The 22,674-nt window shown below is 43.2% G+C and overlaps 2 protein-coding genes across 5 annotated transcripts; one reads left to right on the forward strand and one right to left on the reverse strand.

The window, feature by feature from the left end:
- Window positions 1–289: 289 nt before the first annotated feature.
- LOC6589352 lies at window positions 290–4,545 on the reverse strand. The gene is made up of 5 exons (XM_002014767.2): window positions 4,531–4,545; window positions 1,447–1,698; window positions 1,202–1,390; window positions 842–1,131; window positions 290–675 (listed from the first exon to the last, which is right to left on the reverse strand). The coding sequence occupies exons 2-5, from the start codon at window positions 1,663–1,665 to the stop codon at window positions 303–305; spliced, it is 1,071 nt and encodes a 356-aa protein (XP_002014803.2). The 5' UTR covers window positions 1,666–1,698; window positions 4,531–4,545; the 3' UTR covers window positions 290–302.
- On the forward strand, window positions 4,215–19,788 carry LOC6589351 (embryonic polarity protein dorsal). 4 transcript variants are annotated; one of them, XM_026989162.1, is made up of 10 exons: window positions 4,226–4,409; window positions 5,396–5,466; window positions 13,139–13,528; window positions 13,595–13,773; window positions 13,833–14,227; window positions 14,290–14,368; window positions 16,890–16,997; window positions 18,440–18,502; window positions 18,573–19,177; window positions 19,263–19,788. In XM_026989162.1, exons 3-10 carry the CDS (start codon window positions 13,158–13,160, stop codon window positions 19,572–19,574), a joined length of 2,112 nt encoding a protein of 703 aa, XP_026844963.1. In that variant the 5' UTR covers window positions 4,226–4,409; window positions 5,396–5,466; window positions 13,139–13,157; the 3' UTR covers window positions 19,575–19,788. The 4 variants fall into 4 exon arrangements, with proteins under 4 accessions (XP_026844960.1, XP_026844963.1, XP_026844962.1 ...); XM_026989159.1 differs by lacking the exons at window positions 18,440–18,502; window positions 18,573–19,177; window positions 19,263–19,788 and having other exon boundaries at window positions 4,215–4,409; window positions 14,290–16,937; XM_026989161.1 differs by lacking the exons at window positions 4,226–4,409; window positions 5,396–5,466; window positions 18,440–18,502; window positions 18,573–19,177; window positions 19,263–19,788 and adding an exon at window positions 6,734–6,891 and having other exon boundaries at window positions 14,290–16,937.
- Window positions 19,789–22,674: the final 2,886 nt, after the last annotated feature.

Consider the following 22,674-nt stretch of genomic DNA (forward strand, 5'->3'; position numbering starts at 1 on the left):
GTTAGCAACAGACGCACGGTCATGCGCTGGTCCTCCACCACCCACTCCGCCTCGCGGACTCCAGTCATCTCCACGACTGGAGCACGCATAGGATGGGGCTCGGGCGGTGGTGCCGGTGCCGAAGCCAACAACAGTTGCCCACGTCAGCCATTTTCAAAATTTCTTGGTTAAGTAACTTTGTAGCTTAGCTTCGGATTTTCGTAATATATTTGCTGTTCAGAACACTTCCATGTACGCGGCATTGCCGAGCAATTTGCCCATTCTTTTGCTATTTAAAATTTTCGGTCATTCTAATTTTATTTTTATTTCGATCGCGATCGAAAACGTCCCAAAACCAACGATACAATTTTAAACAAAGTAGGAATCTTAAACCCATTTTGCAGCGCGTGCGAGTGTTGCCTCATCAATTGGGAGTGGGATTGGGTCGGCCAAACCATCGGGAACGCGGATGATCTGTTGCTGCTGTTGCGGCATTCTGTCGGGAAACTGTCGATTGAGGCGGATAATTCCTGCAGCTGTTCAATCAATGGACGAGGTTGTGGTTCATTCTCCTGCGGCTCATTGTTGCTGCTTTTGCTGTAGCGGCATTCGGCCGGGAAACTGTCGATTGAGTTGGATAATTCCTGCAGCTGTTCAATCACTGGACGAATTTGTGGTTCATTCATTGGCTCATTGCTTTCGTGTGGAATAGTTCGAATCAGAGGTTAGAGGACACTATATAAAGAAATGGAGAATACCGTGAAACCTCTGCTGGTTGTACAGAGTCCTTCGAAAATCTGGGACACAACCGTCGAAGCAGCAGAGATATCATTGTACCCAGGGATATGTATTATATTATTACGTGTTCCATGCCCGAACTCTATCGTGAAGGAAATTTAATTCATCTTGCATAATGGTCATCCTCTCGTTCGCTTCCTCCAACTTTTTAGTCAGGCATTTCTCACTCATTTTGTACTTCATCTGCAACCAGCGGAGCAACGCGATTTCATTGACGAGGTTTGCATTATTCGTTCTTAGATGGTTCATAACGTCCTCCTCGTCCAACAGTCGATTTTCGTCATTACGCAGCTCCCCCAGGGCGGCATTGAGCTCTGTCTTTCTCTGGTCGGCCACAGCTTGGAGCTCGTCATGCTGTCACATAATAGCAGTATATAATGGATTATATGTTGGCTCTATAGAATATACATAGATGACCCCTTACCTCCCTCTTACGCATTTCCACTTCGTTCAGTAACTTTTCCTTGACTTCGGTCAGACTGGAGATGGAAGAGTGAAACTCTTCGAAGTTCAGATTGGACTTCATCAATTCCAGTTGAAGGTCGCTGTTCCGCTCGAGTTCCACCTGCTTCAGGGCCTTGCACATATGCACCGTGTTGTTGGTCTGTTTATACTGAGGTTTTAAGGTGCATAACATGGGGTAGAGTGACCACCATTCGGTTAACTTACTTCGCCTCTTAAATACTCCGTCTCCTTCTGCAAGTGGTGCATTTCTTCTCCTCTCTTGCGCCAGTCGCGCATCATGGCCCTGCTGAAGATCTTCAAGCTGTCCGATCTTTTCCAGTTCTGTGGACTTGGACTGGCAGCGTCTGCCATCGCCTCCTGCATGTCTAATCCCTCTGGCCATTGCCGGTTGGATGTACTCTGGCAGCGCTCTCGCTCGTCCATGTTTCCTCCAGGCGGGAACTTTCGGCTGGTTTTCTAGGAGAGCTCCAGATTTGTTGAGAGTTAAAGTGAAAGTATATTCAATGATATCTGTGCTTCGATGTGAATCCCTCTATTTCTCAAACAGGCCCCTCAATTAATCCATTTTTTGGGTGTAAGGTATTTCACAACGAATACCCGGAATTGGCCAAGGTCATTGGGGGTTAACTGGAGAATTGCACGCACACGGGGGCCCCCAGCACGATGTGGTCTCAAGGCCTTTTCGCCCAATCTGATTTATTTTGGTGGCGCTGTAAAGACTGTGGAGGACCCTACGAAGCAGGAGATTTCTACAACTGCTCCATAGGCAAAGGGAGCTCAATTGGTGGACATCTTATGGAGAACAATGAAGATCAGGTTTTCAAAATAAATAATATTTCAATTTGGGGGCAAAATTTCCCTTTAACTTAAATATTTTAAGAACCCGTCGACACAGGACAAGAGTTTTATAATAGTTTAAAAAGAATTTATGACTTTACAGTTTCGTGGAATCGTTAAAACGCAATTTCCAGTCGTTATTAACCCACTTGCTCGTCGTATAGCCGCTTTGGAAATCTGAGACGTTCTGGCAGCAACAACTTTCCCCAAGGTCCTTCAGGCAGAGGCGTGTACCAGAGACTACCCTTAGGGGGGGTTTCTATATGGAACAACATTTCCCTAATACTAATCAATCATTTTGATCGGCGCTCCTGCTGTATCACCTTCACCATGAACCGTGGCCGCTGCCCCACAACAACAACATTGTAGGGTTTCTTACCCTGCCGCTGTCAAGGACACGTGTCGCAGGAAGTTCAAAGAGTTTAAATCGGCGAAGCACGACTACGACTACGACAACCGGAAAAATCAATAGTGTCGTATACCTAGGGTACATGAGTACATAGCAGAGACCCTTACCCAACCCTACCCGAATCGACTGTGCACGTCAAGCACGTGTCAGCTTAAACGCTGGGGGCAGGTGAGCCAGGGTGTCAGGGAGCTACACACCCAGCTCCTTTCCCCCCAGCAATAAATGGCAAGCAGGGACTGGACGAATATCGCGTGATTTTCATGAAAAACCCTCTGCAATTGGCTGTTGGGCTCTGCAGCGTGGGTTGGGACTCGACCGTTGTTTGATCGATGTCTGGACTCCATTAGCATGGAGTAATGGGTAATTGTTGTTGTTTTTTCAGGACTGCCCGAATCGTGCTATCAAGACATTGCAGGTTGGCTTAGGTACAGTATCCCCATCTCGTGGCATTTGTTGTGGAATTTCAATACTACCATTTGACATAATTTCTATTTATTTGGCTTAGGTCATAGTGCCATATGTCTGAGTTCTGTCGTTTGATGTGGGAAATTTCGGCAATTTCCAGACTGTTGCATGACCCGAGTCTCGGATTTTGGAGTTCAGTTTTATTGATAAGGTTATCTCAGATTAAAGAGTGTGGGATTTGAATAATTTAGTTTGGAAACATTCACCATATCTGGCTTAGTAAGTGGGGATTCCCGGTTAAGTGTTGGGAAAAAATGCGAGAATGCACGAGCATGCAATATAAGAAATTATTCCACCTCCTAAATATCATATCAACTCAAAGGAGCTTTTACACGCGTCATATACATATATATTTCCTGAAATTCCCATTATCTGAAGAACGTGACAAAAGCCTATGTATGTACATACATACATATGTATCTTATCTCCCTAGCCTTACCCACTAATGTCCCATTTTAAATCAATAATATTTGTACTATCAACCGGCCACTAATCAGCACTACTTATAATATTTTCGCTGGTCGCAGTTGCTGCGTGCTGCTACCCCCCTTGGTGGATGAATCAGCAACTTATCAAATTCCATGGAAATTGGCATCCCGAATGCCAGAGTTCGTCCGGAAAGTGAAAGCAGCTCCGGCTAGAGCAGTGGCATGCTGAACACGGACCAAGTGAGTCACTTTGGGGGCTCTATCGGAGCTGAAAAATTTATGCCACAACAAATGCCGGCGCAGGATAATGTATCCTTTTTCCAGGAATCCGACGCTGAATCAGGCCTCTCCCAAGGGACGATTCAGGGCTGAGTCAAACACACAGATACTCGCTTTTCATTCATAAAACGCAGGAAAAGCTTTTCCGCGAGGATGAGTCACAGTCGCGCTACACTGGGAAAAATTTGTGTTCGCTAGGCTGCTGGTGCTGCGCCAAGACTTTGCCTGCTGCCCCCACAAAGGCCGTTTATTGTTTTGCTTTTGCATTCAGCTACGTGACTCAGCACAGCTGCTTCAGATCTTTTTCGTGACGCCACATTCTCTCGCTATCACTCTCCCGCTCCAGACTTAGATCCCTCTCTCTTGAGACAGCTTAAAAGTTTGATCTTTGTGTTTGTTTGTGCTTTGACAACAACCAACTCCCTCCCAATCAAGCCCGAAAGCTTTTGTCGAGTTTTGCGGTATTTTTAATGGCGTGTGTGTGTCTACGGTATTGAAAGTTTTGTTTTCTTTGCCGCCAGTCTTGAGTCTTTAATTCGCTGCCGTCGTGATCGGTTGTGCGTGTGTGGATCTGTAGCGTTACTAACTCTGTGCTCGTTTTTGTGTCTTGTCTTCTTTCGTTGCCATACAACGCTTTTGGTCGAAGAGAGTATCGCGCGCGCGTGCTTAAAGCTCTCTCTCTATCAGACTGTCTGTCTTGCGACAGTTAAAATACCAGAAAAAAACCTGTGCCCAGAGTGTTGAACAAAGTTTGTAGATAAAAATAAAATGAGAAGTACTGACAACACAAAAAAGATGCATGAAATGTATAATTGAGTTGAGCAAAGCAAGTTTCACTTGCTAGCAAAAGCAAAAGCAAAAGCAACCAACCAGCGCCACTCTTTGAACGAGTGCATGACAAAAGCCTCCAAAAGCCTTTTTTAACGGCACACGTATTGATAATTTCGATTAAAATTGAACGTTTTACCGATTAGATTACACGACGCACATCGACAATTTGTCGTCGTTGTTTGTGTCCCCAGTATTACCATAATAAAACAAAGTCAAAGCTGAAGAGATAGAGAGAGAGAGAGAGAGACGCGACATACGTATGGCGGGGTGGGTAGGAGAGCAACAAATTAAGAAAATTAAATCCGCCGCCACTGTTTAAAAACAAAAACAAAGCTGATGATGATCGCATAAGCATAAAGCCCGGAATTCCCTAGAAGAAATAGACGTCATTATAAAATTGCGCCAGAAGAGCGACCGATCGATCTCTCTCTCTCTCTCTGTCTGTCTGTCTCTCTCACGTTTGGCTGCTCTCGCTTTCGTCTTGGCTTTTGCTGTAGTTTCTGTTCTCTCTCTCTCTGTCTCTCTGGATATTTCTTTTGATATTATCGCACTCTGTTCTCGTGCTCGTTTTTCGCGCAAAAATTATAAAAAAAACAGAAAAAAAAGATTATTTATCTATATAAATAATATACAAACCGGTTTCTGTAATAGTTGCTGTGACTGTGCCTGTTCCTGTGCCCGTGTGTGTGTGTGTGTGTGTGTTTCTGTGTATTAACATTAAAAGGAATTTTTGTTAACCATAAATAAATGGCTTATTTAGCATTTAACTAATTTACATAACGGCACTTATGAAGGCATGGCGGACAACTAAATATATAAAGGAAAATAAATAAATAAGTGTATAAGGAAAAATCTACATCTAACATACATACAAGTGTATTAAATAGTTCGCGTTAATTTTCAGGTTCTTCTCATCTGTAATCCACTCGAGTGATCAATGCCTATAACACGTTGTCAGATCACTCCTTGATTCAGGTGAGTCCCCACACCACGCCCCACGACCCATCCAAGTCTAAAGATTAGATAACTTCCTCTGGGGAAATCCTAATGGGATTATTAAGATTATTAACATATTTCTTGGTACAGAATTAAGCTATGGGCTATCTATCAGCTATTTTGTCAGCTTGAATGATTCCTTGAATTTTTCTACAACTATGTATAATTTCAAAATAATTATTTAAACCTTATGATATGGATACTGTTCCATTACATTGCAAAGGTAGATCCATATATCCATCCATCCACGAAACAAATAAGCAAACATTGAAAACAAAAACACTGTTGTGTACAGATGGTAAAAAATGATCAAAAAATTTAAAAAAAAAACGGGGCAGAAATTGGTAGTCAAATTACCTTTTGCCATAATTTAATGATACAATTTTCTTTGGTCTTTATTCAAATGTAGTTTTGAGCTTACAAAAATATGTATGTACATACATATGTAGGTAGGTAAATAAACAGGAAATCTCGTGAGTTTTCACTATATATTTTACATTCATTTGTTCCCATTTACCTTTGAATGTGTAATCGTAACAAAACAACCAGCTGCTTCGAAATTTATGTGCGTGTTTCTGTTATCCTCCAAGCGAACAGAACCAAACCTATCCTAATGGGATCAGGATTGTAGAATTGCATAGGCATAGAAATTCCTCAAAACAATTGTTCGTTGAAATTCCTTTTGCAGTGTAACTCCAAAAGCTTTCGGGGTGGCCCTCTCTCTCCCTCTGCACTACAACTGCAGCCCCCTTCTGCGCATTAAATATTCTACCGTTAATACAAACGATAAACCGAAACAATAACCAAAACACCTGTGTATATGGCAGCGCAGTCGCTCTGCTGCTTCCACCTGTCTCTTCCCTCTGCCCTCTGCCAGCGCTGGCTGTCACAAACGAAAGTTTCTTACGAGCACATGAATGTGCATGGTCATGTGTGTGTGTGTGTGTGTGTGTGTGGCGGTGGGAGGTGGGGGGAAAGCTTTTTTGTCAATTCGCTTTCAGCACAGTTCAGTTCAGTTGAGTTCGGTTCGCCTCTTCCTCCCTCCTTCCACTCCTCTACACTGCTTCGGGCGACGGTCTCTCTCTGCCTTAGACTTGCATTTGTTTTTCCGGCAAGTCCAACAGCAGAACAGAACCGAGAGGTTTTTCAATTGCTTCATTCTAAGATCGACTCGATGCGTTTGCGGTTGTGCTGACGGCTAACAGCTTACGGTATTATTTCCCTTTCGTTACGTTTCGTTGTGTTTTCTCGATTAAGAAGACCGAGTCCAAATCACAACTTTATATTAAATAATATTTCTTCGAAAAAACTGGCCACAAAAATTGTTGTCGTGTGAGTCGTGTGCGGACAAAAAAAATCTCTCATCATGTGTTAACTGGTACTGGTCCTTGGCTTAATTTACAGGTAATTATGGAGTGGAGAGGCTTTCAGCTAATTCAGTGTAATTTTTAAAACTGCAAATGGAAACCGGCTGCTTTGCTGACTCATAACCAAAGTGCTGAAAACGAGTGAAAAACATCAGAGAAAACCACAGGCGTTTATTTTTTAGCAATGTCATCTACGATATTCAAAGCTTGAGTGTACGTTGATTGTGAGTGCTTACAGATCTAAGGCGAAGTCAATAGATGATGCTGCCCATTCCCCTTCCCATTTCATTGGTAGTTTCCCCGTATGCTAATCCCGTAATGATTGATACAGTGCGGCGGAGGTCGTGGGTAAGGCCCTAGTTCTGCAAATTATCCGTCACTAGGAATTCTATTTCTATTGTTAGTAAATCTGTAGTGTTTGTGGATGGAAGAGTGAAATATCCTATCAAACAGAACATTATAATTGCGAAGTGATGGGATGGATAATTTATATTGGCCGATCCCTCTAAAGTATAGACCAACCTATAGACCAGAGTTCTGCCTCTAAATTATTGCCGGAAATATCTGTTTATATTATTGCTTGTAATATTTACTGGTATCTAAAATCGTCAAACTTGTAAAACTATTCTGTTCTTTCTTTTTCCTCGCTTATTCCCTATATCCCTTAAATTGTATTACCATAGTCTTTTATTAGTAGTTAATTGTAGTGAATAGACTCTATGAGGTCTTTATTCCTATGTCTAGTCTTCAAGTGCAAAATAGTAATTGTATTCGTGTATAAAAACCCACTAGAAACCGAACAATTGAAACTAATCCTAACGATTTAAGTCAAAAAGTTATTAAATATTATGTTCTATACTCTAATATTTAAATTCTCCATAAATATTCGTGAATCTCTTCCTGTATACTATAGTAAATGTGTAAACCGGCATCTTATATTCGTAGATTCCTAGATTCGGAACTAGTTCCATCGATTTGTCAGCATAACAGTTATTTATTTTTATTCGAGCTGTAAATTGCTTGACGCCAACAATCGTTAAACAACATTTTGTGTCTGTCTGTGTCTGGCTGTGTCTTTTTGGCCTGTCTGGAAGATTTGGTAACTCGTTTTCAGGGGCGGCCTAAGAGTTGAGGAATTTTTGCAGCTGCTGCTTCTACTTTGATGTTGATGTTGATCTTAATCTTAATTTGTAGTGCTGGCGCCAGAAGAACCTTTTATTTGTGTTTTTTTTTGGGGGGGTATTAAAATTGCATAAAATTAGCATATTAAATGATCGAAACGAAATGTTTTTATTTGATTTTGTTTATTTACTTTTCCACTTTTTGCCAAAAAACGATCGAGTGTCCGGCTCTGCTGGCCGGTGGAGGGAAACATTCTTTTATTAATCAATTTTATGGTTGCGAAATCCATACGCGCTTAGGTTTTGTTTAGTAACAATTTATCAGGTGGCATTCGCGGCAGATAGAGTGATGGGAGCGTGAGTTCTACGAGGAAGGAGGCTTTATCAGTCCATTAAATATTCATCACGCTATCATCGCTACTATAGGGGTATTGCAGTGTATTCTCTATTCTATTTATATATTCGCAATCTCCCGCCTGTTATCATCGAGCCGTGTTTTCGGTGGGTATTTATAAGCCTCTCCACCTCGGCATTATCTGTCTGAGCGATACGCTTTTCTGGCCATATCTGATGGGTCTAAACGGTAGCGCATTTGCTTACCTGCTAACGGGCATAATAATCTAATCTCTATATGGTTTCGATCATAAATTGTGTATGGAATTTATATTACAAATATATATGTATTTGCCCATATAATTGTCACCAGAGCCCTCTGGCGGTGGATCTAGAAATCGATTTGAGTTTTCCCCGAAGTCCTAGGCGGTAACTGACCTATTCCTGTCGTGCCTTTTCCCGTGGGGGGAATAGTCACGCATTTGGTGAATGATTTCGCCCACACGAGTGAGTGGCACACGAGCGAATTCCTGACATATTTCCATATTATTCTAGTACATATATCCCCTAGTAGATCCCATATAGATTTTCTCTGTGACTCATGGTGTTTCTTGGAAAGACTCAACCCGCAATATTTTGTTTATTAAAAATCTGCACAGTTCATTTTGGCATACGTACCGTACCCTATAGGATATATGGATTTGTGTTTCCCATTCCCCCAGCATAAATCTAATTATTATATTCTTTCGAAATTGTCAGAGAGCTTTCAAGAAACTGGCGCCAAACAAGTGCCTTTGGGATTTTTGTTTTATTTTTTCGTGGCTATTGAAACGGAAATGCCAATATACCTTAAAGCCAAGCCATATGCCTGCTGCATACGATATATACCTAGGTATATATAATATATGCAGATGTGGGTCTGCATGCACTTGAATAAATTGTTTATTGTCAATACAAACAAAATAAAACAAACAGTTGCGCCTCCCTGTTGATGCATTTTATGGTAATTCTCAGATACCTTTGCATCTTTTTTCTTAGATTAGACGCATTTGTGCAATTTCCTTTTAACGAAATGTGACTCAGATTTGATGGGATGTTAGATATTGCATGCATATAGGGAGCAATGTATTTAGGTGTTTAAATTATCCTCAGATTGTGGTCTCCCGCGATAATTGGCTTGGGGTCACCATTTCTGTTGTATTTCATGTGCGTTTGCGGTCACTAAATCACCAATCATTTTATTCTCCTAAAATAAGTATATTATTTGGTTGGTGAATCATTTACTTTACTTTTTTTTCTGTCGATATTGACGGCTTATTCTCTCCATAAACGCCATTGTGGCCTTGAGTTGTAAAACGTGTTATACCATTATCACTAATCAGATTACTGCTTTCAATCGCTTTCAATCTATCCATTGATTACCAGCTAAAACCAAAGTTTATTGACATCGGTAATTAAGTTTTCATTTCATTTTCATCCGTGGTATATATGAATATATTTCCCTGACCAAAAATTGGGACACTGCCGCGAGACGACAAATGAAAATTCCTTGAAAGCGGCAGCAATAAATACACGACACGACAGAATATTCACATCCCATCGCATAATACTATATGTATAAAATTTTTAACAAATTAAGGAAAATAAAAATAGCAGAAAGCTTCTCCTCTACGACGACAGCGCCGAAGACGTCAAAACTTTTGCTTGTCAGAGGCAGGCGTGCATAAAGAATTCTGTGTGCGGTGTGTGTTCTTTTTTTCTCTCGAAAATCATTTTGCTCGGTTCAGTGTTCAGTGTTCAGACATTAGGCGAGTACTCAAGACGCGTTTGCTCTGTGTGTGGCGTGTGTGTTTTTTCGGTCAACTAAAGAAATATTTCTCATTATAGATATTATATATACAGAAAGTATATAGAGATATAGAGAGACACTCTCTGTGCGAACAAAAACCTTAAACTCTGTGTGTGCGAATCAGTGAAATAATGCTTTGAATATAAATTATAGATATCTGTTAAAGCTGCAAGATATTATACTCTAAAGAAAACTCCGAATCGACATCTCGGTGCGTGGTTTTAGACCCTTTGGCAAGCAAATTTTGCTGTTTGGCCGTGATAAGTGAAAGGTGATTGATTTATCTTCGAAATGATCATATATGTAGTATTCGTACTTTAACTAGATCTTATTTATTTTATATACACATTACATTTGTTGGCTTCAATCCAATTGGCTTCTCAAAATCGCTTTTCAAAATGCAAATAGTTTCGTGACGTAATCTCTGCTTTAATCTTTTGTGCAATATGCGAAATTTTGAATCGAATTTATTCTTTTCGCGACCATTTCACAATATATGGATTACTGACAGCACGTGGTGCTTTTTTGTTTGTTTAGTTTTTTGCCAGTTCAAAGGAGAGACTTTTCCCCATTTAATTATGACTGGTGTCCTCTCTACGGGACAGTTGGTAGGTTCGGGCATGATTTATATTCCGAAATGCTATAATTGACGCACAAAAAGCATTTGACAGCTGCGAAAAATATGATCGGAAAATCGAATTCTTTTAGGGGAAAACACATGTACATATAGATGTAGATAATGCTGAACTAAATTAGAGATAGTTCTTTCAGGAGGGAATGATTATATGTATGCACATAACGTACGTATATATGCCTATTTGATGGGTCTTATTTAGTAAATACTTAATACCGATACTTTGGTTTGAGTTCTGTTAATAATCTTCACCCTCGAGGCAGTGGATCCAGGGTCCCTGGACTCCCTTTGGAGTCGTTTTGGCCCACTTGATCGTCAATGTCCGTAAAATGCTTGGTACAACTCATTCGGAGAAAACGCCAAATAATGCATGATTCTAGGGTTTAATCTCTAGGTTTGTGTAATGAGGCATATTCTGTACAATCTGTGCAGGGATTACTTTTAAGAAACGACAAATGAGTCACCTTTCATATTGTATGGTACATATATACAAGATACGACAGTATTTTATGATGAAGATGTACTCTGAATGACTGAATGTTTCATGTGTTGTATTCATCCGGAGTTCATTTACCCTACCAAAATGAATTCAAAATAAAGTGCTGATTAATTACCAGATTCAGTGGCAGTTTGAGTCTGAAATTTATCAGTTCACTTTTCCTGCATAAGAAGCACGATTATTCAGTTTATAAATATATAAAAATCAATAGGTTTATGAGCAATACATGCAATATAACTGGATGTGTAACATCCAATGTATAACTCACAGAATTCCAATGAATTCGAGTCCTGTTTAAGAACTCTTTTGTATACGATGATTGGGAAAGAAATACATCCGCTACAGAAAATCAATCACAAATTGGCACACGTTTTCATCAGTAATTTGTTCGGTTTGTGTTTTTCTACCCCATGGGTTCGGTTTAGGTCAGATCAGAGCAGATCAGACCAATGCACGGATGGACGGGCATTAGTTTTGTCAGCCATTGACGTCTTCTAGCGATGGCAGACCAGACCAATGTCTAGACATGAACAGAGAAGCAGAGCAGCAGAGAGAAAACTCTGAGGTCATACAGCAACTACTTTCTATACATATGGATGGATAGTCCCACTATATATTATCTGTATATCGGAATGATCACTAGAAGCAGCGTTGACAATGCCCCCATCCCAGACCATCATTGATAAAAATGTGTGTTTTGTTTGGAACGGACCAAACTCTTGCCAAAAGAAAAGCTCCAAGCTTCGAGGAGGCCAGTCCGCGATCCGCGAGGCGATCTATATACAGACTATACGTACATCTAAATATGTATATATACTTCTACCTGATATATAGAGTAGAGTATCTCTCTCTCTCTCTCTCTCTCTCTGGGAGGATGGTGGATTTTGTCGCTTTGTGGCCGCAGTCGCGTTACGCGTTACGCAAAATGTTATTTTTAAACAGCGCACCCGGAGCGCTGTGGCCGGACCAGACCGGACCCGTGCCCGTGCCCGTACACGTACCCGGCCAAAAGGAAAACACACACGCACACGTGTACATCCCACTGCAGTCTGCAGCAGAACTCGAACGAAGAAATATACAACAAATACAACACTTAATGACCCCCAAATAGTGCAATTAGTATTGTCGGAATATTGTACACAAACGCCCACACACACACCGCCCACCGCCCATCCTCTGGTCGGATAATGCGAGTATCTATCTCTCGGGCAGAAGAGAGTTCTTTCAGATATTCAGTTCCATGCCAGACGCTTTACGGTGCGGTTCGTCATAGTTGGTGTCATATCTAGATATAGGAACGGCTACATAGGAGTATACCTCCTGTAGCTACATATAACTAGCGAAAAAGTACAACAAAAAGTGAACAAGTGATTATTTTTGGTTAATATCGTCATCGTCTGGCGGTGTCTGGCAGACGTGCCGTTTCATTTACCTTAACAAATAATTCTTGAAGGCAGAAAAAGGTCTGTCTACGGAATGAAATCGGCACAACATTTAAAAGAATCATACATATATGCCAAGCAGGGTACATGAAAACCAATCCTTAATGAGTGTTGAATATTTCATCTTCAGAGATTAACATTCACAAAAAGTAAAGATACAGATAGAAGGAGAAAGCATCGTATTTCCTTAAATGTTCATATATTCTTCATAGATAAGTTATTATTTATATAATTATTACATCTTCTTAGAGGAGACAACTTGAAGCACAAACTACATAAATAATGAACAAATTTATTTGTTGCCTTTAAAAATATAAAATTTGCTAATTTAAATTGTTAAATGAAGACTTTAAGAAAAGATATATCAAATCTATAACTAATTTATTTCTCCCTTTTCTTTTTCCAGTTAATATTTTGGCCACGAAATGTTTCCCAACCAGAACAATGTTGCCGCTGCCGGCCCTGGTGGTCCGGCGGTCGATGGGCAACAGAGTCTCAACTACAACGGACTGCCGCAGCAGCAGCAGCAGCAACAACAACAACAGCAACAACAACAACAGCAACAATTGTCACAGTCCACGAAGAACGTGCGAAAGAAACCGTACGTCAAGATTACGGAGCAGCCGGCGGGCAAGGCCCTGAGATTCCGATACGAGTGCGAGGGTCGTTCGGCAGGTTCGATTCCCGGCGTGAATTCCACGCCGGAGAACAAGACGTACCCAACCATCGAGATTGTCGGCTACAAGGGACGAGCCGTAGTTGTCGTCTCCTGCGTGACCAAGGACACACCCTATCGGTGAGTGCAATGGGAGTTCTATGCCTGATCTGTGGATATTCATCTGTGGCCTCTTTCTTTCCACAGTCCCCATCCGCACAATCTGGTGGGCAAAGAGGGCTGCAAGAAGGGCGTCTGCACGCTGGAGATCAACAGCGAAACCATGCGAGCCGTGTTTAGCAATCTGGGTATTCAGTGCGTCAAGAAGAAGGACATCGAGGCGGCCCTCAAGGCCCGCGAGGAGATACGCGTCGATCCTTTTAAGAGTAAGATACAAATATCTTCTAAGTATCTCACTCTATAATACTTCTTTCTGCCTTTACAGCGGGTTTCTCGCATCGTTTCCAGCCCTCGAGCATCGATTTGAACTCGGTCCGATTGTGTTTTCAAGTATTTATGGAGAGCGAACAGAAGGGACGCTTCACCTCGCCCCTGCCACCGGTCGTCTCCGAGCCGATCTTCGACAAGAAGGCCATGTCCGATCTGGTCATCTGTCGGCTGTGCAGCTGCTCGGCCACTGTGCTGGGCAACACCCAGATCATCCTGCTCTGCGAGAAGGTGGCCAAGGAGGACATCTCGGTGCGGTTCTTCGAGGAGAAGAACGGACAGAGTGTGTGGGAGGCTTTCGGTGATTTTCAGCACACGGATGTGCACAAGCAGACTGCCATTACCTTTAAGACGCCCCGATATCATACGCTGGACATCACAGAACCAGCCAAGGTATGTCCATCCTGTCGCTCTTTGAGGAATTTCCAACTAAATTCTCAACTTCGATTTCGCAGGTCTTCATTCAGCTACGTCGTCCATCGGATGGAGTCACCAGCGAGTCGTTGCCCTTCGAGTACGTGCCATTGGATTCAGGTAAACACACTTTCTGGAACCTTCACCGGCACCTCAAGCGGAAGCCGGACGAAGATCTCTTTCAGCAGATCCTCACGTTGGATGCCAAGCGGGAGGCGCCCACGATTGAGGTCATCGATTTGGATACACCCAAGTTGGAGGAGGTACAGCAGTCGCCTCTAGAGGTGTCTGTTCCAGATCAGATTATAATTGAGGAGGAGGAGAAGGAGGCAGATCCTGCGGCATCTCCTGTGGCAGATCCCGTGGCATATCAAACTGTGGCAGATCAACTTCCTCAGGATATGGAGGCAGCAGATGCCAATGCCGATGCCGAAGCCGATGCCAATGCCGATGCCGAGGCTGAACGTCTTCGCTCGGAGCAGGAGAAGGAGATCGATACGATCATTGACGAGAAGGTGCGGGAGCTGGAGCAACTGGAACTGGGACAGCGCCTCGAGCCACGGCCCCTGACAGCCAACGACAAGATCACCGAATGGATGAAATCGAACGAGATCGAACAGCAGCCCCACGAGCCGAGCCCCACACAAGTGGAGGGCGATGTCCTTGACTCGGCCATCGAGGCGCAGCTGCAGTCCACAGACGAGGACAAGACCCTCAACGAGCTGCTCGAGCAGGTGGCCGAGCTGGACGAGATCTACACGGACTACAAGGTGCAGCGAGACACCTACAACAACACGCTGCAGAACGAGCTGTCTGGCAGTGGCCTGGAGCAGGAGTTGGACCGCGTCCATCCGCCCATGCAGGTGGAGGATAGCTTCGATGATGCCGCCACCTACACGAGTCTGCAGATTGCCTTCAAGAATCCCGTGCTCATACCCATGGACGATATCATGCCGCCAACACCGCCCATGTCACAGTGTGCCCCGGAGGATGCCCATCAGCATTACGATCCCGTGGAGATTAATTCGCAGTCACTCACATCGACCCACAGGCCGGTGCCTCCGATTCCAGTTGCCACCACGACCACAACACCGTTGCCCGTGCACGTGACAGCTCCGGAGGAGGAGAAGCTGCCGCCGCTGCCACCCAAGAGGATACGGAAACAGGACAGCAATGCGGAGAACCGTTCCATCGAGGCCAACACCAAGCCAGCGGCAGCGCCAGCGGATTCCCTGCCGCCCACCAAGCGCCTGCCGCCAGCTCCGACGCCCAAGAATCCCAATTTCAACACCCTGCCCCGTCAGAAGAAGCCCGGCTTCTTCTCGAAGCTCTTCTCGCGGCGCAAGAGCAAGCCTGACCTAGCCCAAACCCCAGCCGACAGTTGCTCCCACCTGGACTCGAAGACCAACAGCCGCGAGCCCAGCATTGGGCACTTCAGCATGCACGATCCGATGAGAGCTTCGCTGAGATCATCGAAGAGTGCGGTGGCTCCCGCGCAGACGTCCAACAAGTCCAGTCCGGTCAAGGCGGGAGGGGCCAAGAAGCCCCTGAAGCTGGGCAAGCCCGTGGGCAGGAGTGTGAGCAGTGCGTCGTGCAAGCGGCCGGCCTATCTCAACGCCGATGTGGTGCACATACCTCTGAAGGGCGATAGCGCCAACAGCCTGCCGCACCACTCGCCCATGGAGGCCTACTCCCAGTCCAGCACCATTACGGTGGGCGGTGCATTGGATAGACGCACTGCCTCGGCCCTGCAGCTGGCCGAGATCCCCATTCTCGAGGGCGGCATGGAGCTGGTGGCCATTGCCGACCGCCAGAGCCTCCACAACTTGGTCAGCTCCATCGAGGGTCATTTCAACGTTCAGCTGGATCCCAATCTGGACTTGACAGAGGCGGAGCACTTTGCCCTGTACACGAGTGTGCCACCCCTGGCGGCGGCCAGCGAGTTCGATGAGACCTCCGCCTACTATGCCCCCGTCGATGCTGGGGAGATCCTCACGCCTGAGCAGGTCGCCAAGCGCCTGGCGGCGGCCAATGGCCTGATCTAGGAAGAATCCTCAATCCAGGAGGGAATTTGTTATATTTTGTTTAGGAATACGAAGGAAGGAAATCCAACGACTAATCTAACGATCGGGGAAATGAAACCCAAATGGGGGTGCAAATTTGTCAAAGAAATAAGCCCCAAGCTAGAGAGGAGGAACACATGGCTCCCTCATCTCTCCATGGGGTATATTTAAGGAAAAAAACACCCCGACTAGACCCATAAATTGTCCATTTGTCCACTTGTCGGAGGGCGGCTGAAAGTATCTTTCGGCACAGAGGTCCTCCAAATTTTGTATTTGTTTTAGATTTGATAATTGTGCTAAAAGTATCCCCCCCCGAACTACCTAAGGGGGAATACTCGTATTTTGTAAGCGATACAGCCGCCTACAGACCCAGATAGAAACATTTATTTTGTGCTGGGGGAAAATGATTTGTTATTGTCCAAGGTCTCAAGAGAGAGACCTGCAATTTTGTATTTAAGCGAAATCTCTCGATGATTTCCCAGGAATCGGATATCGTATATCGAATATCGTATATCCTGTATCCTAAACCGCAACAACAGCAACTGCAACCAACCTTTGTGTATATTTTGTTTTTGTAGATCCAGCACACCTGAGGCGGAAACGTCAGAAGACTGGCGGTGATCCCATGCACCTGCTGCTGCAGCAGCAGCAGAAGCAGCAATTACAGAACGATCATCAGGATGGCAGTAAGTTGTTACTTGTAGACTCTCTGTCCTGTCCTCCTTCTACCTACCAAACATTCTGGTGTTGGGTCCTGTCTCCCTTTCCTTTTTCGTGGTGCTGGTTGTCTCTGTCTACGCCTTTTAAGGGAAGTGGTTTTTTACTGTGTGTTGGAATTGAATCGAATTTCCAATTTGATTGGAAATAACTTTGTCTTGAGATGTCCAGACATCACAAACTGATCCTACCTAATCGAATATATGATGTATTATATGATATTCGTATATTTGATACTTGTTTTCGGTATACCAAAGACTTAACTTAACGATTCATCTTCTCTGATGATGTATTACTCGAATAGACTATTAGAAAATATTAGAAAGCACTCATTTAACGCACTCAGACACACACACGAAACACTTAACGATATGAGAGATACCTACTATATATATTTGATATATTGATATATAAATCTAGTCAAAATTATAGCAATACCTACAATTGATGCTGTGGTTACAGAAATTATTGATTTGAAATCAACTAAAAACAAAAAACTTTTTGTCGCTTTTCTACTCGTTTACATGCGAAAGATACAATTTGATATTTTTATATATAATGAAATGGAAAAACAAATATTTTATATAAAATATTTTAGTTTAATAAAACAGAAAACAAAAAACTATAAAATGTTGAAGCGAATACTGTTCGAATACTTTAAAAAGTGGTTTTCATTTGCACTGAAAAGGTTTTGTTTCTAGAACGAAGTAAGTTTTGCTCAGGGTTTTCCGGGTTTGGCAAGGAAGTTCCTTTTTTTCCTCTGAGTAAGTTTTTATCTGCAGTTTCCGAGTGCCTCTTGAACAATGTTGTTTTGAGTTTTGTTTAAGTTTGATATAAAATTTTATTGCATGATAGATATTCTTTCTTTAACTCTGGGCCTAACCTTGTTTTAAGCTTGTTTTTTTTTTAACAAATTTAATATTTATACATTTTTTGTTGTGTATTTAGGATAAACGTAAGAATTTGTGACATTGTTGTATACATTTTCTCTGTAATTTCCCTCTTGATTGAAGTTTGTTTTGCACCTGCTTGTGGCTTTAATAATTAATTTTGTATAGACCTTTAATTAATATTCTTAGACCCTCTTCCCCCCCACCTTGTTGTTTTCATAGGATAAAAAGCCATCGGCAAGAGGCTTGATTTTTCACCATTTTTGTATACAATATGAGCTTAACATTCTCACTAAAGTTGGGGTAGACTTCTTCTGCCGATGCTGTTTTAACTTAAAGAAAATTAATTAGCTGCTTGGTTTTTGTGGTTTAAAATTTAATAATATTTTGTCATGTTGTTCTTTTTTTATGGCTTTTTTAACTAATTGTATTTTTCGGCTCGGCTGTTTTATTTAAATTTGTTATTTATTCAGTGTATTGTAATGCCTATTATTATTTTTTTTTGTATCTGCCCTGTTTAGGACAGAACAACATGAACTGTTGGAATGCACAGAACATACCGCCCATCAAAACGGAACCGAGAGGTGAGTGAGATTACCTTCCCTCCGGATGGTTTACCGTATCCAGTATATTTATAATCGTTGTCATCTGCAGATACCTCACCGCAGCCCTTTGGCTTATATCGGGCGCCGCCAGAGTTGACGCCTTCGCCACAGCCACTGTCGCCGTCGAGCAATTACAATCACAACAGCACGCCCTCGCCCTATAATCTAGCTGCCACGCCCACCAATGGACAGCAGCAGATGATGTCGCCCAACCACCCACAGCAGCAGCAGCAGCAGCAGCAGCAACACCAGCAGCAGCCACAGCAGCAGCAACAATATGGTGCAACAGAGTTGGGCAACAGCTACAATCCCTTTACGCAGCAGGTCCTGGCACAGCAGCAACAGCAGCAGCAGCAACATCAGCAGCAGCAGCAGCAACAACAACAGCAGCAACAACAGGCTATGCAATTCCATGGCAATCCCTTTGCCAACACTGGCAGCAGCCACTGGGAGACCAAGTTCTCGTCTGTGGCTGCGGCAGCAGCAGCGGCGGCAGCTGCAACACCCGCCACCAACACCAACAACACCAACAACAACAGCAACAATCTTAGCAATCTCAACAATCCCTTTACGATGCACAACCTCCTGACATCGGGCGGTGGCGGAGCGGGACCAGGCGGCAGCCTACAATGGAATTTGACCACAAATCATTTGGTGAGTTATCATGAGAATACGTCTTTGATCCTATTACGATGTCAGCTATATCTTTAATCATTTAACTTGATGTCTTTGTCTCCAGCACAATCAGCACACACTCCACCAGCAGCAGCAACAGCAGTTGCAACAGCACCAGCAGCAACATGCCCCGTCCATGCATCAGTATGATAACGGATCCCACAACAACCCCAACAACAACAATACCAATAATAACAGCAACAACACCAATAACAATAACACAAATGCGAGCAACCAACCGGATAACGGTCCAACGATCAGTAATCTACTCAGCTTCGACAGCGAGCAATTGGTTCGCATCAATTCAGAGGATCAGCAGATACTGCGCCTCAATTCGGAAGATCTGCAAATATCCAACCTATCGATATCTACGTAATACCTTAAAGAACCAATAAACAAATAAATGAGGAAGCAGAGGAGGAGGAAAATAATTAAGCATTAACCCTTATCGACCTGGTCGTCATGAAATTGATTGTTTTAGTGTTTTTAGTAATTAATTTTAAATGAAAATTGTAAAATGTGTGTTTTTTTGTAGGTTTAGTGTTCTTTTAAATATGAATAAATCAATCGTTTTAGAAGTATGAATAGCATTTCAAAATGGTCTTAACTTATTTTAACAAAATGTATGGAAAGCTTTCTAAAGGTTTTTTTCAATAGACTGCTATAGGAAGAAAGGACATTCATCTCTTCACTATTTTCGCAAAAAATCATCGGCCTCATTTTCGAAATCGAGATTTTGAGGCCGTTGGACAGTGTGGACCCTCACGATCCTGGAAGAGTTGGTCCTGCACCGATCTGGCCCTATTTGTCTGAGATATAGCCCTCCGAAGATTTGGATTTGCATATTATTAAAATACTGGGTTTTTCTGTAGGCTATATCTCTGGTTTCCAGCGGCCGATCGGGGCGTGGCATGTCTTTTTGTGACCGGAAGAGTCCTGCCAACCGACTGCCATCGGAAATGAGGACATCCATTTTTTCACGATTTTCGCAAAAAATCATGATGGTTACATCATTAAATTTGCCAAAAATCGGCCTCATTTTCGAAGTCGAGATTTTGATGCCGTTCGACAGTATGGATCCTCGCGATCCTGGGAGACATGGTCCTGCACCGATCTGGCCCTATTTGTCTGAGATATAGCCCTCCGAAGATTTGGATTTGCATATTATTAAAATACTGGGTTTTTCTGTAGGCTATATCTCTGGTTTCCAGCGGCCGATCGGGGCGTGGCATGTCTTTTTGTGACCGGAAGAGTCCTGCCAACCGACTGCCATCGGAAATGAGGACATCCATTTTTTCACGATTTTCGCAAAAAATCATGATGGTTACATCATTAAATTTGCCAAAAATCGGCCTCATTTTCGAAGTCGAGATTTTGATGCCGTTCGACAGTATGGATCCTCGCGATCCTGGGAGACATGGTCCTGCACCGATCGGGCCCTATTTGTCTGAGATATAGCCTTTCGAACATATGGATTTGCATATTATTAAAATACTGGTTTTTTCTGTAGGCTATATCTCTGGTTTCCAGCGGCCAATCGGGGCGTGGCATGTCTTTTTGTGACCGGAAGAGTCCTGCCAACCGACTGCCATCGGAAATGAGGACATCCATTTTTTCACGATTTTCGCAAAAAATCATGATGGTTACATCATTAAATTTGCCAAAAATCGGCCTCATTTTCGAAGTCGAGATTTTGATGCCGTTCGACAGTATGGATCCTCGCGATCCTGGGAGACATGGTCCTGCACCGATCGGGCCCTATTTGTCTGAGATATAGCACTCCGAAGATTTGGATTTGCATATTATTAAAATACTGGTTTTTTCTTTAGGCTATATCTCGGCTACCCAGCGGCCGATCGGGGCGTGGCATGTCTTTTTGTGACCGGAAGAGTCCTGCCAATCGACTGCCATCGGAAATGAGGACATCCATTTTTTCACGATTTTCGCAAAAAATCATGATGGTTACATCATTAAATTTGCCAAAAATCGGCCTCATTTTCGCAGTCGAGATTTTGATGCCGTTCGACAGTATGGATCCTCGCGATCCTGACAGACATGGTCCTGCACTTATCTGGCCCTAATTGTCTGAGATATAGCCCTCCGAAGATTTGAATTTGCATATTATTAAAATAATGGTTTTTTATGTAGGCTATATCTCTGGTTTCCAGCGGCCGATCGGGGCGTGGCATGTCTTTTTGTGACCGGAAGAGTCCTGCCAACCGACTGCCATCGGAAATGAGGACATCCATTTTTTCACGATTTTCGCAAAAAATCATGATGGTTACATCATTAAATTTGCCAAAAATCGGCCTCATTTTCGCAGTCGAGATTTTGATGCCGTTCGACAGTATGGATCCTCGCGATCCTGACAGACATGGTCCTGCACTTATCTGGCCCTAATTGTCTGAGATATAGCCCTCCGAAGATTTGAATTTGCATATTATTAAAATACTGGTTTTTTATGTAGGCTATATCTCTGGTTTCCAGCGGCCGATCGGGGCGTGGCATGTCTTTTTGTGACCGGAAGAGTCCTGCCAACCGACTGCCATCGGAAATGAGGACATCCATTTTTTCACGATTTTCGCAAAAAATCATGATGGTTACATCATTAAATTTGCCAAAAATCGGCCTCATTTTCGAAGTCGAGATTTTGATGCCGTTCGACAGTATGGATCCTCGCGATCCTGGGAGACATGGTCCTGCACCGATCGGGCCCTATTTGTCTGAGATATAGCACTCCGAAGATTTGGATTTGCATATTATTAAAATACTGGTTTTTTCTTTAGGCTATATCTCGGCTACCCAGCGGCCGATCGGGGCGTGGCATGTCTTTTTGTGACCGGAAGAGTCCTGCCAACCGACTGCCATCGGAAATGAGGACATCCATTTTTTCACGATTTTCGCAAAAAATCATGATGGTTACATCATTAAATTTGCCAAAAATCGGCCTCATTTTCGAAGTCGAGATTTTGATGCCGTTCGACAGTATGGATCCTCGCGATCCTGGGAGACATGGTCCTGCACCGATCGGGCCCTATTTGTCTGAGATATAGCACTCCGAAGATTTGGATTTGCATATTATTAAAATACTGGTTTTTTCTTTAGGCTATATCTCGGCTACCCAGCGGCCGATCGGGGCGTGGCATGTCTTTTTGTGACCGGGAGAGTCCTGCCAATCGACTGCCATCGGAAATGAGGACATCCATTTTTTCACGATTTTCGCAAAAAATCATGATGGTTACATCATTAAATTTGCCAAAAATCGGCCTCATTTTCGAAGTCGAGATTTTGATGCCGTTCGACAGTATGGATCCTCGCGATCCTGGGAGACATGGTCCTGCACCGATCGGGCCCTATTTGTCTGAGATATAGCCTTTCGAACATATGGATTTGCATATTATTAAAATACTGGTTTTTTCTTTAGGCTATATCTCGGCTACCCAGCGGCCGATCGGGGCGTGGCATGTCTTTTTGTG

This window comes from Drosophila persimilis, unplaced genomic scaffold, assembly GCF_003286085.1.
Source record: "Drosophila persimilis strain 14011-0111.01,24,50 unplaced genomic scaffold, DperRS2 tig00000191-arrow-pilon, whole genome shotgun sequence".
NCBI classification, from domain to species: Eukaryota; Metazoa; Arthropoda; class Insecta; order Diptera; family Drosophilidae; genus Drosophila; species Drosophila persimilis.